Raw genomic sequence first — 20,591 nt, 5'->3', positions numbered from 1 at the left:
TCACTTCCAATACTATTTTTTAAATTTTTATTTTCTTGTAATGATGCTGTACAAAGAGGTTACAGTTATGTCAGTAAGGTAATGAGCACATTTCTTGTTGGGTATTCTAACCCTCTCCTTTGTTTTTCTCCCCTTATCCCTTCCCTCCTCCCCCACTCCTCCCTCCCCCCCAAAGTTATAAGGTTCATTTCCAATATATAGTGTGTTGTGAGTATTATTGTTGCAGTGGGTCATCCTGTGTCCTTGTTTCAGCATTTTGTTACTCCCCTTCCTCTCCCCAAATTAGATAAATATATATACAAGATACAAGGTACCAAAATCAAATACAGTAACAGCAGGGATATATCATAGGGGGAAGAACATACAAATGAAACAAAAAAAAAAATCACATAGTACATTTAGAAACAACAACAACAGAAGCCTGAGTACAGGGAGGGGGGAAGTGTAGGAATTAACATATTAACATTTCACAAGACTCTTGTCTATACATTTAATAAACATACATAACAGTGTACACAAACAGTTATAGGGAAAAAACTGTTTCATATCCATTAGATTAGCAAAAGTTTAAATACCTTGTTACCACACATTAGTAGGAAAAAGGGCATGCTTACATATTGCTTATAGAAATGTTGATTGTGGGGCTGGGAAGGTGGCTCAGTGGTAGAGCGCTTGCCTTGCGTGCATGAGGCCCTGGGTTCCATTCCTCAGCACCACATAAGCAGAAAAGAAAAGCCGGAAGTGGGGCTGTGGCTCAAGTGGTAGAGCGCTAGCCTTGAGCTGAAGAGCTGAGGGACAGAGCTCAGGCCCAGAGTTCAGGCCCCACGACCAGACCCAAAAAAAAAAAAAAGAAATGTTGATTGTTCAAACGTTTAGAAAGTAGTCCGACATTATCTAATTACACACATGCTGATATTCTATTGTAGAAACTTAACCCTTAGAAATAAAAGCACTAGCATATTTATCTCTACCAGGTTGCTTGTTGCAGCTTTGTTGGTTATAGGGGAACATTGGAAACAAAGCTATACCTATCATTAGGGAACTGGTACATTAATTAAATGTACATATAATAAAATATGCAGCCATTCTAATGAAGCTCAAATTATTTAACTTGGAGAGACTTTTGTAATGTAGTCTAAGAAAAATGACCTATAGCATAGTGCGTATAACTTGGTATGATTTTTTTTGGGGGGGGGAGGGAGGTCCAGTCTAGGGCCTGAACTCTGGGCCTGGGCACTGTCCCTCAGCTCTTCAGCTCAAGGCTAGCACTCTACCACAGCACCACTTCCAGCTTTTTTTTCTGCTTATGTGGTGCTAAGGAATTGAACCCAGGGCCTCATGCATGCAAGGCAAGCACTCTACCACTGAGCCACCTTCCCAACCCCTGGTATGATTTTTATAAGCAAGTAATAACTCCTTCTCAGAAGAACAAATTATTATACCTGTATTTATGTGTGGCCCAAGAACAAATTGGATTTCTTTTGATTTTGTTTTATTGAACTCAGGGCTTTACTGTTCTAAGCAGATGCTTTGTCACACCCTCAGCTCTGTATGTGTATGTGTGTGTGTATTGTGTGTTTTAGTTTTTTTGCCATAGAGGGTTACATTTTTGTTCAGGTCTAGCCTTAGATTTCAGCCTTTTTACTGTGCCTCTCACATAGCTGGGACCACAGGTATGTACAACCACATCTAGCTTTTACTGGTTGAGATGGTATTTCTTGAACTTTTTGCCTGGGTTACCTTTAATCCAAAATCCTATTGATCTTTGCCTCCCAGCTAGGTGGAATTATAGAAGTGCCACCACTGTGCTCACCTGTGAGCACAGTGTTTTTTTTTATTTCTCTATGTGTATATCTGTCTGTCTCTGTCTCTGTCTCTGTCTGTTGGTCCATTGGTCCTGAGGCTCACTCAGAACATGGGCACTGTCCCAAAGCTCTTTCATTCAAGGCTTGCTTTCTACCACTTGATCGATACCTCTATATCCTGCTTTTTGGTGGTTAATTGAAAAGAAGAGTTTAATAGACTTTCCTTCACAGTCTGGCTTTGAACTGTAGTCTTTAGATCTTAGCCTTCTGAGTAGCTAGGATTACAGACATGATCCACCAGTGTGCCCTGCTGAGTAGAGTGTTTTAATTATTAAAGAATGGAGCGAAGAGGAGAGTACAAAGGGAAGAGGGGCAAACAAGAAAGATATTTTTTTAGATCAAAATGATATTCCAGTAACAAATAGAGGTATTTATAATAAGGGCTGGGAATGTAGCTTAGTGGTAGAGTGCTTACCTAGCATGCATGAAGCCCTAGGTTTGATTCCTCAGTACCACATAAACAGAAAAAGTAGGAAGTGGCACTGTGGCTCAAATGGTAGAGTGCTCTCCTTGAGTAAATGAAGCTCAGGGACAGTGCCCAGGCCCTGATTTCAAACCTTAGGACTGACTGGCAAAAATAAAAAGAATGAAATATGCATATATTCCTTACTAAAATGAAAGGAAAACTAAATACTATGATAGCTTTCACTTTTGTGTGTGTGTGTGTGTGTGTGCCAATACTTGGGCTTGAACTCAAAGTCATACACTAATTTTTGTTTCTCATGGCTAGTACTCTACCATTTGAGCCATACCACCAGTTCCAACTTTCCTTTTCTTTATAAGCTTTCCCTGATATATTCTTAGGTTGGTCCAGATGGTTTGATGAAGTTGAATGGTTCAGCCCTTAACAATGAGTTCTTCACTTCAGCAGCTCAAGGGTGGAAGGAAAGACTCTCAGAAGGTAAGTTGTCTACCAGTATACAGGCTCTATGTGCACTAGGAGTCAAGTGAGAGTATGTACATTGGCAGTTCTCTACCTCACAAGGTGTTTAAGAAATGTTGAAAAGTATATGGCATATATGTGTACACTGGAGGGAAACCAGGAGGACGACACAGAACTAGAGGGAATCAGGGAAAAACATACAACAGTGGGACCCGTCCTGCACTGGATGTTGATCAGAATGAACTAAGCAACTCAATGGCAGTGATGGCAGGGAGGGAACAAGTGGGAAGGAGGGAACAGCTGATGCTATGCAAAACAAAGGAAATGTACATACCACCCAATGTGGAAGAAATAGCTATTGCAAAGCTCATAGAACTCATAAATGCTATAGACCATGATATACAATTTGCCCCATGAAAGTTAGAATGTGTTTGTAACTTTAAGCATCACTACCTCACAATACTATGAAATTTGGGAAATTATGTAATCACTTAATCACAATAAAGAATTCAGGGAAAAAAAGAAAAGAAATGTTGAAAGGTAAAGACTGGAAGTGTCCAAAAAATAGAATTAGCTATCCTATGTGAAACACAGTGCCAGACTTTCCTTTGGAGTCTGTGTATCCAGACAGAGTCCAGCAATCTTCCTCCCTTTCCTTTCTTTTTCCACTTCTTCTCCCTCCCTCACTCCCTCCCTCCCTATCTCTCTCTCTCTCTCTGTTTCCCTCCCTCCCTCCCCCCCCCCCCATCAGCAAAATTCATGGCTTTATCTTCCTCCCTTAGTTGTGGTGGTTGAGGCTCGAACTCAGGCCTTAGCCTTTTTTTTTTACTAAAGGTTGGCACTCTTATCCATGCCTTCATTTTAGATATTTTGCTGGTTAGTTGGAGATAAGAGTCTCTCTAATTTGCCTATCCTCGTTGGCTTTGAACTGCAGTCCTCAGATCTCAGCCTCCTGTGTAGCTAGGATTACAGGCATGAGCCACCATTGCCCAGATAGGCTTTTCGTTTTAACTGCATAATGAAAAGCTCTGGCCTGCACAGCACACACAGCACTGTCCTTTAACTTAAAGATAATCTTCCAGTTAGGCACACTGCTGATCCAGGTACCAGTGGCTCATACCTGTAATCTTAGTTACTTAGGAGGCTCAGATCTGAGGATCACAGTTCAAAGCCAGCTCTGGCAGGAAAGTCCATGAGACTCTAATCTTCAATTAACTACCTGAAAACCAGAAGTGGCGCTGTGGCTCAGATCGTAGACCACTTGCCTTGAGCTGAAGAGCTCAGGGACAGCACCCAGGCCCAGAGTTGGAGCCCCAAAACTGACAAAAACAAAAGCAAAAATACTAAAGAGACCTAAAATATTACACTTTTCCTTGGAGGAACCTAACTTTAAAATATTAAGATGCAGCCCTAGCCACTCAGAAGCCTGAGATCTGAGGCCCACAGTTCCAATCCAGCCAGGGCAGAAAAGTCCCTGTAAGACTCTTATCACCAAGTAACCACTCAAAAACCGGAAGTGGTGCTGTGGCTCAAGTGGTAGAGCACTAGTCTTGAGTACAAAGAGGCTCAGGGACAGCGCCCAGGCCATGAGTTCAAGCCCTACAACTGGTGTGTGTTGTGTGTGTGTGTGTGTGTGTGTGTGTGTGTGTGTGTGTGTGTGTGTGTGTGGTGCTAGTGACATTTACTGAAAACATATCACTTTTTTTTCCACTAGAAAGGAGAAACATGTAATGCATTTAACAGGAGGGCAGTGCTTCTGAGTGACCTAGGATGAGGCACTGTAGGCCTTAGCTGAGTACAAGAACCACATGAAGCAGTATACAGACAAGTCCTTTTATTTCACTTTGTGCTTTTCCAGAAGCTTCAGTAACTTTCACATTTTGTTGGGTTTTCTCTATGGGTCTTTCATGATTTATTAATAGGTAAAAGTTGCAAATAGTGTTCTTTCTATTCAGTATCTTTAAAAAAACAAAACAAAACTACATTACAGGTGAGTTTACCCCAGAGATGCAGGTGAGAATTCGACAAGAGATTGAGAAGGAGAAAAAAGTGGAGCCATGGAAGGAACAATTCTTTGAAAGCTACTACGGTCAGAGGTAAATGAAGATAGGTTCTGTAAATGAGATATTGATTCCTACACATATGTCATGTGTTGTTTTTAACTCTTACTCAGTAGAAATTAATAATGCCTAATTTGCTTTTTCAGTTGATCAATTTTTATTTGTAAGGTGCTGGTACTGATGCTTGAACATAGGGTCTGGGAACTGTCCCTGAGATTTTTTTGTTCAAGGCTCTTGCTTTACCACTTGAGCCACAGCTCCACTTCTAGCTTTTTGGTAGTTAATTGGAGGTAAGTCTCATGGACTTTCCTGCCCAGGCTATCATCAAACCTTAGTCCTCAGATCACAGCCTCCTGAATAGCTAGGATTATAAGCATGAACCACTGGTGCCTGGCCTGATTTTGTCTTTCTATAAAATCATCATAAATGCATATAATTGGTTTACTCTTAATCCTTAATATACCAACACTGTATGAAGTAGATGTTTTATTAGCATTTTATTAGCTTACATTTATTATAGTGGGGGATATCATTGTTGCATTTCCATATATCTTAACAGTTTTCCATATATCTTAACAGTATCTTCCAGAGCTGGGTTACAGGTGGCTCAAGCCTTTAATCCTAGCTACTTAGGAAGCTGAGATCTGAGGATCGTGGCATGGTTCAAAGCCAGCCCAGGCAGAAAAGTCCCATTGAGACTCTTCAATTAACCACTCAAAAACTAGGAGCTGTGGATGAAAGTGGTAGAGTGCTAGCCTTGAGCAAAAGAGTTCTGGACAACACCTAGACCCTGAGTGCCTAATGACTGAACCAAAAAAAAAGACACCAATATGGTCCAGTCAATTTCTCCCCCTTTTTCACTCTTCTTTCCCTTCTCAGGACACTTTCAGCAAATATCCTTGTTCTGTTTTCATAGTTGCAGACAATCTATTTTGACCATACTTATCCTCTTTCAAATGTATTTCAAAATTATTCACTATTTTTTCTTTTTATAATAGATATTTTTTTTAATGAGTTGGCTTTTGTTTTTAAATCTTTAATTAGAGTCTTTTCCTTGGAAAAGACCAGCTTTTCCTTCAGTAACCTTATGAGATATAAGAACACTGAAGTTCTATGCATTTTTATAGTACAATGTAACTTATCCAGAACCACTAGAGTCCTAGAAATCAGGTGTATCCTGTAATTAAACAGCTCTCCTCTTCAAAAGATATTAGGAGAGGGACATCAGAGAACCAACACATAATAAACCCTATTTTTAAAGAACTATAGTCTAAATCAATAAAATCAAATGAAATTTTAATAGAGACATTTAAGACACAGCACACAGTAGATCAGCAGCACACAATCCCATTCTCGAGCAAGATCAAATAAGACTTAAACAGACTTTCCCAAAACCTTATTTGTAATTCTCAGCCTTTCTTTTTGGTCAATTGTGGGGCTTGAAACCAGGACCTGGGAGCTGTCCCTGAGTTTTTCTGCTTAAGGTTAGTGCTCTGCCACTTGGAACCACAGCTCCACTTCCAGTTTTTTGGTGGTCATTCAGAGATAAGAGTCTCGTGGACTTCCCTACCTGGACTGGCTTTGAACTGTAATCCTCAGATCTCAACCTCTTGAGTAGCTAGGATTACAGGCGTGAACCACCAGTGCCCACCATTCTAAGTCTTTAGCCACTAGCACCTATAAATTCTCAATCTTTATAGAACATTGACAGACAATTTCTTAATATCTTCTCAGGGCTCCTTTTGATTCTTGTACCCACCTTTCTACAAGTAGTGCAGAGCCAATGTATTCACGGTTCCAATGCAAGTCCCACAGTGGATGGGTCTTGACTTACTTCCTTAAGGTAGTCTACAATCCATTCCTCTAGACAGTAAGGCTCCTTAATTAGTAGAACAATAATAACTACTATTATTAAGCTTTTATCCTGTAACAAATAAGTACTTAACACAAAATAGTAAGTACTTATTATAGCAACATTGTGTTGTAATCATTATCCTCAATAAAGAACCTGAGGTGCTAAAAATTAGCACTTACTTGGTATCACATGGACAGTTAGTGTCAGCGCTAGGATTGGTAACTGTGTCTAGGGTTTTCCTGGTTATTGTCATCATTTTCCTATGGGCCATTGCTCAACTAGAATTTTTTTTTCCTGCTTTTTAGTTCTGGCTTAAGCCGTGAAGATTCAGAGAAACTGACGGCTTCCCACAGTGATCCCCAAATAAAGAAAAGCCCTACTGAGCAACCAAAGTCCATACTTCCTTTGGAGGCCTCTCCCGTCCAAATAACCCCAGTAGTTTCTCAGTCAGAATGTAAAGAAGAAGCAGTGCAGATGCCATCACCAATCAGTAAAGAAGAGCATGAGAGCCAAGATGAGGGGCAACCAACCTTCAAATCCACAGACCCCATGCATGCCTCCGCCAGCAACACAAATAAGCTTAGCAGCACTCCTCCTATCAAATACCCAAAGGAAGAAGATCTCTTGGAGCAGAAGCCAGTCACCTCTGTTGAACAGGAGTCTGAAAAAGAGAATCATCTCGTCACAGCTTCTAATTCTGACAGAAGTAAAAGCCAAGAAGCTTTAGTTACATCCCCAAGCAAGCCCAAGAGTCCTGGGGTAGAAAAACCAATAATGAAGCCCCTAGCAGATACAGATCTACAGGAGACCTGTATTAAAGAACCTCCAGCAATACTTAGTGATCAGAGCCCAGAAAGCCTCAAGAGGAAATCTTCTCTCACTCAAGAAGAGGCCCCTGGAAGCTGGGAAAAAAGGCCACGTGTCACTGAAAATTGCCAGCACCAGCAGCCATTTCATGTCTCGCCACAGCCCTTTCTCAATAGAGGGGACAGGGTCCAGGTGCGAAAAGTACCACCTCTCAAGGTAAAAGAGTGGGGAGAGTTGAAGGGAAGAGATGGCTTGAGAACTAAGTTTGTGCACTTACCTACTAAATTTCAAGTAATTTGTGGTATTTCTTAAAGTGAAAAAAATTGTGTATTTGATATGCCTTAATTCTAATTTTAATTCTAAAGTTTCTTTTTTTTTTTAGTCCGGTCGTGGGGCCTGAACTCTGGGCCTGGGCACTGTCCCTCAGCTCTTCAGCTCAAGGCTAGCGCTCTACCACTTGAGCCACAGCGCCACTTCCAGCTTTTTTCTTTTTGCTTATGTGGTGCTGAGGAATCGAACCCAGGGCCTCAGGCATGCAAGGCAAGCGCTCTATCATTGAGCCACCTTCTCAGCCCCTCTAAAGTTTCTAATAAGCAAGGTTTTTGTTTTTGTTTTTTCCTTTCCTAGAACTGCTGTTGAAAATCGGGACCTTGTGCTTGGTTGACTTGCTTTGCTTAGCTGGCACTCTGCCACTTAAGCCATACCTCTAGCCCATCTTTTTTTTTTTTTTTTTTTTTTTTTGGCCAGTGCCTGGGCTTCTTTTGCTCGAAGCCAGCACTCTACCACTTGAGCCGCAGCGCCATTTCCGGCTTTTTCTGTTTATATGGTACTGAGGAATAAAACCTAGGGCTTCATGCATGCTAGGCAAGCAATCTATCACTAAGCCACATTCCCAGCCAACTTTTTGCTGGTTATTTTTAGAGATAAAGGCACAGGACCCTGTGTTCAAACCCCAGTACTGTCCTGCTCCATGCCCTCCAAAAAATATTCTCAAGCTGGGAATGTGGCTTAGTGGTAGAGTGCCTGAGTTCAAGCCCCAGGACTGGCCAAAAAAAAAAGGTTTTTCGTGTAACATTTGTTCCTATATAAAATTTTCCTAAGCAACTGTCCTATGTATAATTTTCTAGTTTTATCATCTTTTCCCTGTAATCTTTTCTAGATAATAGTGGCAAGGTACCATTGGTTCTTTCTTACTGTGGGTGTAATAGAATTGGGTATAAATAAATTCAGCTTTAAAGGAGATTGAGTAAAACACCTGGTCTTTTTGACAAATGTTTTTTTTTTTTTTTTTTTTTTTGTCGGTCGTGGGGCTTGAACTCTGGGCCTGGGCGCTGTCCCATAGCTCTTCAGCTCAAGGCGAGCTCTCTACCACTTGAGCTACAGCACCACTTCCGGTTTTCTCGTGGTTTATTGGAGATAGGAGTCTCATGGTCTCTCCTGCCCGGGCTGGCTTTGAACCGCGATTCTCAGATCTCAGCCTACTGAGTAGCTAGGATTACAGACGTGAGCCACCAGCGCCCGGCTTGACAAATGTTTTTAAACCCAGGACTAACTTGAATCAGATAGAATTAGTTTTTCGGGACTGCTGCCCTTTTGAGAATTAAAATAATGGTAATTTTTTAGTGGCAATATTGTGAATTTAAGGATTTCCAGAGATGGCATGCGTTTCTTAGACCTTAGTGGCTTGATTTTTCTTTTAAGAAATGCTCCAGAACATCTCAAATTTTTTGCTCTTTTAAATTAAGCCAACCAGTTCAAATCAGTGAGGGCTGGGATGGTGGCTCAGTGGTAGAGTGCTTTCCTTGCATGCATGAGGTCCTGGATTCGATTCCTCAGCACCACATAAACAAAAAGAAAAAAGCCGAAAGTGGTGCTGTGGCTCAAGTGGTAGAGTGCTAGCCTTAAGCTGAAGAGCTGAGGGACAGCTCCCAGACCCAGAGTTGAGGCCCTACAACTGGACCCCAAAAACAAAACAAAAAATCAGTGAAGTATGAGGTTATTGCAAGTAGCTTTTTAAAATTACATTTTTTTCTCAATGTTGTGATTTGTAAACTTTGGTGTAGAACCGTGTGTGTGTGTTTGGTGTAGAACCCTGTGTGTGTGTATTTGGTGTAGAACCCAGTTTGTGTGTGTGTGTGTGTGTGTGTGTGTGTGTGTGTGTGTGTGTGTGTGTGTGTGTGTGTGTGTGTGTTTGGTGTAGAACCCTGTGTGTGTGTGTGTGTGTGTGTGTGTGTGTGTGTGTGTGTGTGGTGTAGAACCCTGTGTGTGTGTGTGTGTGTGTGTGTGTGTGTGTGTGGTGTAGAACCTTGTGTGTTTGTGTGTTGTTGTTTTTAAAGGCTGCCCAAATAAGTAAAATACCAACCAGGGATGAGAATTACTGGTAAATACTTAAGTTCATGATTCTATATGAGCATAATAGAATCCTAAACAATTTGTGCTCAGCCATAATGAAAAAATATAAGAGTTAAGGGCATTTTGTTAGTCTCATGAATGAAAACTGAGCTCTATTTTGTTTCCACCTTCCCTACCTCTTTCAGATCCCGGTCTCCAGAATCTCCCCCATGCCATTTCCTTCATCGCAGGTCTCTCCCAGGGCTCGCTTTCCAATCTCCATCACTAGTCCTAACAGAACAGGAGCCAGAACTCTTGCAGACATCAAAGCAAAAGCCCAGCTGGTCAAAGCACAGAGGGCAGCAGCTGCAGCCGCTGCCGCAGCTGCTGCAGCCGCCTCAGTTGGAGGGACCATTCCAGGACCTGGCCCTGGGGGTGGACAGGGTCCAGGAGAGGGCGGTGAGAGGACAACTGCCAGAGGAGGGAGTCCGGGCTCAGGAAGAGTCAGTGCAACTGGAAAGGGCCCCACACTGGAACTGGCAGGAACTGGAAGCAGGGGAGGTACGCGAGAGCTTCTACCCTGTGGTGCAGAGATTCATCCCCAACCTGAGACCAAGCCCTCAGGCCTGGCCCAGCCTCCTAGTGTCTCGGGAGCACAACTACAGCAAACCCCCTCAGGGCCTGCAGTACCTGCCAACAGTGGAACAGGCACAAGTGTCCCATCAGCAGCCCACATAGAGAAATCAAATAGTGAGAAACCAAGTCCTACCAGGATAAGGGCTACAGTGGCCTCACCTAGCCATCTACCAGGGCCCACTAATTGCAGACAGGAGAGAGCTCCTTCTCCAATAGGGCCTGCATTGATCTCAGGAGTCTCGCCTGTTTGTTTTGTAGCAGATGTCCCAGGTGAACCAAAAGCAGGTTCTGGCCAGAATACACCAAACCCTTCAGCTTCATCAAAGACAACTGCTGCTTTTCCAGTGGATGCAACTTTGTCCCCATTAACATCTGTATTGACAACAGCCACTTTAGAAAAACTTCCTGTATCCCAGATCAATGTTACTGCAGTGTCTACTGGATCAGCTCCATCCTTGAGCACTTTGCCAGCAGCTTCTAGCCTTAAACCCTCGGGAACTTCCACAAATATGAATGGACCCATTTCAAGGCCGAGCTCTAGTATCCCTGCTAATAATCCTTTAGTTACTCAGCTGCTCCAGGGCAAAGATGTTCCCATGGAGCAAATTCTGCCCAAACCTCTCACCAAACTTGAAATGAAAACTGTTCCATTGACTACAAAAGAGGGGATAGGAACGCTCACAGGCACCAGCGTGACAGAGAGCGCCAGAGACGAAGGCAGTGACCGACAGCCTCATGCAGCTATCCAGCAAGGGAAATTGATGCAGGGGAAACAGCTCCCCCAGGTCCCAAGGCCTCTGCAGCTCTTTTCAGCTAAAGACTTGAGGGACTCTAGCATGGATACACACCAGTACCAAGAGGGACTAAGTAAAGCAACCCAGGATCAGATTCTTCAGACTCTCATTCAGAGAGTTCGGAGGCAGAACGTTCTTTCATTTGTGCAGCCCTCCCAGTTCAACTTTACTCACTCAGGTTTCCAGTTAGAAGACATTTCCACAAGCCAGAGATTCATGCTGGGCTTTGCTGGCAGAAGGACATCAAAACCTGCAATGGCAGGTCACTACTTACTTAATATTTCTACCTATGGTCGGGGTTCAGACAGCTTTAGGAGGACCCATTCTATAAACCCTGAAGACCGGTTTTGTCTAAGTAGCCCCACGGAAGCCTTGAGAATGGGCTGTACAGATTGTAAAAACCCAACAGGAGATAGTAGCAGCAGTAAAGAAGAGGAGACTGATGAGGAGAGCACAGGCGATGAGCAAGAGTCCAGCTTGGTGAAGGAGGCGCCCCAGGCTTCCCAGACTTCTGGCAAGCATGACACAAGTTCAGGATCTCAAAGTAGGGAGACCTCATCCACCAATGATTGCTCAGCTAACAAGAATGGGAAGGGTGAGGCACAAGTGAATGAGCAAACCACTTTAAGCAAGGAGAATTACATGCTCGCTAGAGGCCAAGCATTTGATGAAAAGACAGTAGCTAGGGATTTTATTCAGGCAGCACAGAAACAGATGGCTCATGTGGTAAGAGGTAAGACAATGCATAGCAGCCCTGAACTTTTCAATTCCACTGCTCTTTCTCTACCTGCAGACAGTCCCACCCATAAGCCTCTACTCCTTCCACCACTGCAAACCCCAAAGGCATATGGGAGCCCCACACAAATAGGGCCAAGTTACAGAGGCATGATCAATGTCTCCACCTCATCAGACGTGGACCACAACTCTGCTGTACCAGGTAGCCAGGTATCTAGCAATGTAGGTGATGTCATGTCCTTCTCAGTGACTGTCACTACCATCCCTGCTAGCCAAGCTATGAATCCCAGCAGCCATGGCCAGACAATTCCTGTTCAGGCCTTTCCTGAAGAGAACAGCATTGAGGACACACCTTCAAAATGTTACTGCCGGTTGAAAGCCATGATCATGTGCAAAGGATGTGGCGCTTTCTGCCATGATGACTGCATTGGCCCCTCCAAACTCTGCGTCTCCTGCCTTGTCGTTCGGTAATGAGACTAGAAAGATGTATACTGTAAAGGAGGGAAAGGAAAGAAAGGGAAGGAAAGAATTGGCAAGATATGTTCTCGTGTCCTTTTGGAATCAGAGGAATAAGGGTTCAGTTGTCTTAAGAGACAAATGGTAATCAGGAATAGAAAGTCCAACCTTTTACATGTTAAAGGAAGAGCACCTTGTATAGTAAGTCTAAGTCAAGCAAGACTATGAATTTGTGACAAGTTTGCACTTACAAAATCATGTAAATACGTCACATTTTAACATTGTTTTCCAAGTGTTTAGGTAATAATGTACTGCTTTGAATTCTGATTTATGTTCTTTTTTTGTGACTAAGAAAGGTTGAATGCCATATGTGGTAAAAGGAAATTATCTCCCTTCTGACCTTTCTTGGAGCTAAGATAAAGGAGAAGTGATCTAACGAAGTGATCACTCATACTGACGATGTCTTCACAGCCTGGCTGCAGTTGATTCATGAATTATTTGTCCTTCAAGAGATTTTGGTCAGGGTTTACTCAGGATTTACGTACCTTAGATGTGATCCTTTAGTATGTTATTAACATCCCAGGTGGTGTTTTGACCCCAGAAGCCCCAATTTGGCTCTTGGCCTCCATGAAACCAGTACGGTTGTCAAGCTGGGCCCTGCTGTTTGCTAATGCTCCGCTCCTGGCCTGAGACTGTGTGTGACTCACGAAAGGAGTGCCTCTGTGTACCATAGGTTGTACACATCAACAGTTTAGCAATAATGCACCCCCACACTGTCTTATGGAAGCCCACAAAACTGTTTTGAAATACCAGTGTAAAAGTAGCAGACACATGTTAGTGATGGATGCACTGTGTCTTGGACAAGGAATGAATTGCAGAAACTTAAACTGAACATAATGAACTTTGGAAAATTATTTTAACACTAGACACAAGATAACCTCTTCCTCTTTTTCCCAACCCATTACCAGATGTCATAGAGTTAGCTGTGGCAGGTAAAAAATTTCCTTAATGGCACATTGGCTCCTGTTTAGCCTCTTGACACGAAGGCATCTAAGGAGTAGTGACTATCCCATCTCATCTTAAAATACTAATGTATGTCCACACATGAATAGTACAGGTTTGCTGGTTTAGAAAAGGAATTCATTGTTTTCGAATTATTGCTGCCTGTGTAACAGGACTGGCTTATATACGGGAGCTTTGGTGAATGACTAAAGAAATGTCTCAAAGAAAAGCTCCAATGTTTTGGTTATGTTTTTATTTTTCCTTTTTTGTTGTTAAAATCCTTTCCAAGTGACTGACAGATTTAGAAAATATACTATTTAGGTCATGTCCAAAGAACATTTGAAAAAAATATAATTTACTAGAATTTGGTATTATATAGGAGATTCTTGATATGTATCAATTGTTTATTGATTCTGGGTCTCCTGGTTTGAAGTATATAAAGTAAAAACATTAGTGCAACCTAACACAATTGTATTTGTACTTAATATTTTATAAATTTTGCAACAGTTTAAATCTGTTAATTAAGTCACATTCCAGATTAGGAAGAAGGAGGCAATAACCTGTTGAGCCTCCATTCTGCTATCTCCCCTGATCACTTCATTCCCTGCCTTTAATGTTTTCCATAGTTCTACTCCAAATTCCATAGGAAACCAATTTTACCACTTTTCTTCTCTGGTTCTTTTGTTGTGTAGCCCAAGGCAAATAATAGGATTAATACCTGTGTTATAGTTTCAGCCAAGACAATATGATGTCCTTCCTTCTCTCTCCTTCTACCACATGCATACCTAAGAGATAAATACGGCTGCATAGATCCAGAGATAAGTTTTCAAGCAAAGGAGGAATAGGAAACAGAAACTAGGCTTCTGCTCTCTAACTTCCTATTCCCTGGGTAAGATTCTATGTCCAGCTGTTCTATTCCCCACTCTAGTGACAGCTCTGAGTGCTGGCCTTTATGCTGATATATGATAAATATCAGATAGCAGTTTGCATTGATGAAATAGGTTTTTCTGCTTCGTTCCTTTCCTGGTTCTTTTAAGCTGAGGATGGATAAACTGTAACCAGGACACGAAGATGATGTCAGTCCATTTAGAGAAGCTCTAAATGTCCTAAGCATTGCTACTCACCAGATTTTCCTAAATCACACCCAACTAAGTATGTACATTTAGGAATACTCCCTAAACAGAAATTGCCAAATAGGCACACAGCCTCAGACCTGGCCAGATGAGAAAATAGGTTCTTTCAATTAGAGGAAGGTTAAATACCAATTCATTTAATTTACTTTAAAACAATGGTGTCAAATAGAAGACCATTTGTCTTATAACTGAACAGAAAAAAGCACTCTAGTTTGGCCCTTTAAACTTGTTAAGAGTATGGTGCTCCACTAACTTTCAGAAGAATTTTTATATTAGCTTTTTGTTGTTTTAAATTCATTCTGAATAAGTGCCGAGTGTATTCTTTGGGAGTTAAGTGGCACTACTTCCATTGACAAGTCAGATAATCTGCCTAATGGAAAGCCCCTCAGAGCTCCCCCATAGCCTTCAGGTCACCTTTGGGAGAGCATGCTTACAATGTATCATCTCAGTTTATTGACGTTCTATTCTAAGTTGTTGAGTAGAACTCTTTCTGAATCTTAAAGATTTTAGATTAATCAAAATTTCTCATCCTGTTTTAAACTCCAGCTAGCCTAGAGCTATTTGCCCTACTTCTGCCCCTTTGCCCCCGTCTGAAGACACCGAATCCATATCTGTTGTTCTGTATAACATTTTTTTAAGAATAAGAGCTGGAAAATAGACACTTGGGGGCGGGATGGGGAGAGAGTGTATATAGGAGCAGGGACAGCACCATAGATGTGGATATTTTATAGCTGATATCTCAGACTTAAATATCCAAAGGAAGTCCTCACTGCCTTCCTAGTGCAGGTACAAGGCGATACATATTAATGACCCATCGTTAACCATCCTCATTGCTTTTTATTGCTTTCTTCCACTTCAGTGATTCTAAAGGAACTCTTTGGTTAAATGATTTGTTACAATCAGAGGAGTGTTCTCTAGTTATTATACTGCTGTTTATTTCTAGAACTCACTGTCAAGGAACAGTTGTTTCCTGTTTAACATCACATCAGTAGCAGGGGGAAAGTCTCCCAATTGCTTTATAACAATGTAATAAATAAAAAAATTTGGGCAAGGATAGTTTGCAGCTCAATTTATACAATAGTCCAAAGAGACTTTTTGGAACATGATGATAGGCAGGGACCTTTCCTACATGTTTCAGTACCTACGTACCTATTGGAAGAAAACAGTAGGTAAGACATTTCCTAAAAGTTGAAGCAGTGGCTTCATAGAGTCTTGGTTACTTTATTTTTTTTAATGCTTTACATTTGATACAACTATTAAAGATCAATTTTAAAAATAGCTTTCCAGTAATATATTTTAAGTAATATATATTTTAATATCTATGTAAAAAGCAACAGTGGAAGACTGAATTTCTCATAGATGGTATGTTTGATGTAGGACCTCACTGTTAAGGCACAAATTATTTCAAAGGAAATTAAAGACGCTTCATTATTTCAAAAAAAAAAATGCAATAAGGGGGATTGTTTGGGGGTGGGTGGGTTATTTTTTATTTTAAAAGAAAATTGACTTATTTACCAAAAGCTATATTTTCCCCTCTGGTGATAAGGTTTGTACAGACTGGTTTGGTAAATGCTAAACTTTTGTGTCTTTTGCCTTTTTTAAAGGAATTGTTAACATTGGAATTGAGGGTGTGTACAGAGAAGTTGGTGTCAACACCATTTAATAAGTCATATTTTTTCACAAATATAGAATAAAATCATTTTACATAAGAATTTTAAGTATTTGCAATAAATATATGTATATAGATTGTATGTATTCATATATTCTTATTTTTCATTTTATTATTAAGTAAAAGATGATTAAAAATGAAATTGAAAACCTTGGAGTTTCTGGTGAGTCTCGAGGTCTGACGTCCATCTGAGAGTGACATGGGGAAGGCCCTCCATGGTTGCCTTATGCTCTGCGGGGAAGGTTCTACTGACTATGCAAAAAAGAGGAAAATGAGAGATTTGGTGATAAAATCAAGGTAGTGCAATTCTATTAGAACTCAAATTAGCATATTCTCCTAGCCTGTCTCTCATCTTTTCTCTTGTAATCTGCTGTCTCCTAACCACCTAAAGTTACTGGAAAAGTAGAGAGAACATAGTCTCACATTTAATGTATCCATTGTTGCTTCAAAACAAATAGTTGTGAGGAGGACATGCTTCAACAAAAAAGTTTTTTCTCTTTTTTTTCCAAACAGGGATGTCATTAGTAAACATTTATTCCCTCCATCTTCCAGCCCTAGAGGTATGTGGAGAAATAACCTCTTGGAAGATACAGATATAATCTGTCTTCTGTGCACTACTTCCTTTCTTTCTTTTTTTTTTTTTTTTTTTGGTTGGTTGTGGGGCTTGAACTCTGGGCCTCGGCATTGTCCCTTAGCTCTTCAGCTCAAGGCTAGCGTTCTACCACTTGAGCCACAGCACTATCTCTGTTTTTTTCTGTTGATGTGGCTCTGAGGAATTAAACCCAGGGCCTCATGCATGTGAGGCAAGCCCTCTACCACTGAGCCACCTTCTCAGCCCTTAACTGGTTCCTTTCTGAGAAGCGAGTTTCATAGACAGACAGATCCCTTTCCTACTTGTCTGATCTGAGAGGCCCAGAGCTAGGAGAACAGTATGAAGAGAAACATTGGTATTTTGATTAGATTACGTTTCACCATTTGACTCCTGCATTTCTAGTACCCTTGTGTCAGGAAGGATACTTGTAAATATGGAGATCAAGCAGATGTTAAGAGAGGGTCATTGTCTGGTGGAAGAGGATATTTTGAGGGGAGCAGAATGAAGCCTAGATGGCCTTTGTTGATAAAGGCATATATCTTGTTTTGTTTTTTAAGGATAATACTGGGCTGGGGTTGTGGTAGTTCAGCGACAAGAGCCTGCAGAATGTACAAAATAAAATTGATCAAGTTAGCTTTTCAAGACTACGTCTCAGTGACACATGAAACTGACTATGGTTAGCTGTCCTCAAAATTGTTCAGCTGGTTATTTTCACTGAAAAAAAATGACATACTTTGAAAATTAGCAGTAAAAAGATCATGGCTTTAAGACACAACTGATTAAAAAATATTTTTTAAAAAAAGACAACTGAGGTAGGGCACTTGAGGTGTAGTGAGGGGAGTGAGAGATTGTTTTTGAATTTTTTTGTTTGTTTGTTTTGTTTTTGTCGGTCGTGGGGCTTGAACTCTGGGCCTGAACGCTGTCCCTCAGCTCTTCAGCTCAAAGCTAGCGCTCTACCACTTGAGCTACAGCACCACTTTGTTTTTGAAATTTTTGAGAAGTTTCAAACATCTGGGTTGCCCAACAACCTTGGATACAGTGAAGCCATCCAAGGGAAAAGCACTGTAGATCTTACCTGAAGATAAACTGCTTCTAAAGGAAATTTCTTAAGTCTCAGGGAACATCTGCATCATCATAATTTCCATATACAATAGACATTAAGATGAGATGTGTTATGGCCATTGACAAATATTGACATTTTAAATGGGCCACCTACTTCGTGGGAAGTTCATATACATATGACATTTGCACCTAAAGGCCTGCAATTCAAAGAGAAAGTAGTGTACTAGAACACAAGACAGCTTCCTTGTGGACTCATAACTATCCTTTATTTTCTTCACAGTGTCTGGGATATTTTGATTTTTTTATACTATTTGTCCTCAGCTGGTTCTCAGAAGTCAAACTTAAGTCTGACTTGTTGAAACCCCTTTGTGCAACTACTTTAAAAAAAAAAAGATTTCTACAATATTTTAACTTGATCTACAAATGATGTTCCTAGTTCACATATTTATTGGGTTTTGCTGTGTACTAAGCACCAGTAAGCACTGATTAAAGTATTGATTAGGTTTTCCTAAAGTAATAAACATACATGTTCTTAATTCAGAGCTCCAGGTGTAATCAGTGCTACATGTTTCCCAAATGAGTATAAAACAGTATTTCAGGCACCAGGCAAAACAGCAAAAAGCGAAGAAAAGCATTGTCCTTAGATTAAAAATGGCCCATGTGGAAGTGAAGAGCCATGTTTATAAGAAATAACTTTCTTGGGCTAGGAAGGTGGCTCAGTGGTAGAGCGCTTGCCTTGCATGCATGAGGCCCTGGGTTCGATTCCTCAGCACCACATAAGCAAAAAGAAAAAAGCCGGAAGTGGCGCTGTGGCTCAAGTGGTAGAGCGCTAGCCTTGAGCTGAAGAGCTGAGGGACAGCGCCCAGGCCCAGAGTTCAGGACCCATGACGACCCAAAAAAAAAAACCAAAACCTTTCTTGACAACTATCATTGGAATACATACATAGAAGAGCAGGCCAAAAACAATTCCTAAGATTAACTGGTCAGTATGTGTTCTGCCAACCCTTCCTCTGTGGTTGTTCAAAGCCAAAAGTTTTATAGTTTTTTTGTTTGTTGTTTTTACAAGACAATTTTCATTTTACAGATCAGTAGAAATTAGTCCCTTTTGAATCGTATCCATTTTTTCCCTCCATAATGGATATGTCATTTTGTTTTGCTTTCTATTGTAGAACTAGTCCTCTTTGCTCTAGTCAGGAATAAAAAGAGCTTTAGCATAACTATTGGCTCGAATTCTAAGTTTGTTTTCCAGTCCTGGGGCTTGAGCTTGGGGCCTAGACCCTGTCCCTAAACTTGGGTTTTGCTCAAGGCTACCGCTCTACTGGAGCCACAACTCCATTTCTAGCTTTCTTGGTTGTTAATTGGAAGTAAGTGTTATGGATTTTCTTGCCTATGCTGCCTTTGATTAGCGGTCCTCTGAGCTTAGCCTCCTGAGTAGTTAAAAATTACAGGTGTAAACCAGCATAAGCCACTAGTGCCCAGCTTCAAATCCTAATTCTTGAGACTCTGGATAGGAAAGTCTTAAAGGGATAGTCCATGGTATATTATCAATGCTTAGTCTTGATTTTTCTTTACCAATTGTCTTTAACCTGGATTATTGGATTCCCAGCTTGGTTTCTGTATGCCAACATGTCTATTTACCTTTCAAAGAGGTGTTCAGTGCATTCCACTGTAATGTGGTCTTGGCTCTGTCCAGCAAAGTAGGAGGGAGGAAGTCCTCTATTTTCCTAATATTTGGTGACCTTCAACACAAGATTGGGTTTCTTTCATAGAGGCTATGGATACCTAGGAATGTATCCTCACTCATGTAGCTTTCAGCCTTAACCTAAAAATGGGGATCGCTAGCAGGTCCTTAATACAGGCAAGACAGATGAGCCTGAAAAAGCCACAATGAGATTGGTTGGAACTAGAGAGTAGGTGCTGTTCATTACCTTCAAACCCAGAAGTTGGTGGGCATAAGTTAAATTACTTAAATAGCCTGATTTTCATCTTAATTGAAAAACCTAGAGAGTGCTTTAGGAAAAAGAAAATAAATCTGAGAGGATTTAAGTTAATCTTGAATTAACTTATTTTTCAAGGTTTTTTATTGGTGGTGGTAGGTTTTTTTTTCTTTTTTTTAGTTTTTTTTGGATCCCACTTTACATGATTTTGAATGTTATTTGAGCTGGACATATCCCTTGCCAGGAGTGTAATATAGTTTGACTTGAGATATTTTATGAACCAAGGAGTTGTTTTCTGTTGCTTGGTGACAGCGGTTTGCCACTAGTCTTGTACACCTGCATCTGTTAAGTGATCTGGAACTCGGCATTATGGACATAGGTTAGGCCAACTTGAGTCAGCATGTGATTTCTTTCAGTTGAATCAGGAATCAAATTAGCCCAATAAAGCAATGCATTTAAGTCATATCAAAATTATCTGAGGAGGGCTGGGAATGTGGGTTAGTGGTAGAGGGCTTGCCTAGCATGCATGAGGCCCTGGGTTCAATTCCAAAACAAAACATTAATAAAAATTTTTTAAAATACCTGAAGAAACTTAAGGATTTTTTTTTTTAACTGGGCACTCGGGGCCTGGGCACTGTTCCTGAGCTTCTTTTGATCAAGGCTAGCACTCTACTACTTGAGTCACAGGACCACTTCTGACTTTTTCTGATTATGTGGTACTATAGAATCAAACCCAGGACTTACTTTACACATAGCTTATGTCCTTTCTAGGGA

General features: G+C 41.0%; 1 protein-coding gene across 2 annotated transcripts in view; it reads left to right on the top strand.

Annotated features, from left to right (window-relative positions):
- Positions 1-14,705, top strand: part of Asxl2 (ASXL transcriptional regulator 2) — an 87,606-nt gene extending 72,901 nt beyond the window's left edge. Inside the window, exons 10-14 of one of the 2 annotated variants that reach the window (XR_006150161.1) lie at positions 2,670-2,766; positions 4,739-4,844; positions 6,969-7,686; positions 10,008-13,667; positions 13,714-14,705. Coding sequence is in view for 1 of the 2 variants with exons in the window: in XM_042696655.1 (XP_042552589.1) it covers positions 2,670-2,766; positions 4,739-4,844; positions 6,969-7,686; positions 10,008-12,437 (3,351 nt within the window). In the remaining variant the exon portion in view is untranslated. Of the gene's footprint in view, positions 1-2,669; positions 2,767-4,738; positions 4,845-6,968; positions 7,687-10,007 lie in introns of both variants that reach the window. The other variant, XM_042696655.1, reaches the window with a different exon arrangement.
- Positions 14,706-20,591: the final 5,886 nt, after the last annotated feature.

Source organism: Dipodomys spectabilis, unplaced genomic scaffold (assembly GCF_019054845.1).
Source record: "Dipodomys spectabilis isolate Male_0828 unplaced genomic scaffold, ASM1905484v1 ptg000210l, whole genome shotgun sequence".
NCBI lineage: Eukaryota > Metazoa > Chordata > Mammalia > Rodentia > Heteromyidae > Dipodomys > Dipodomys spectabilis.
This window is presented reverse-complemented; position numbering and strand designations above follow the sequence as displayed.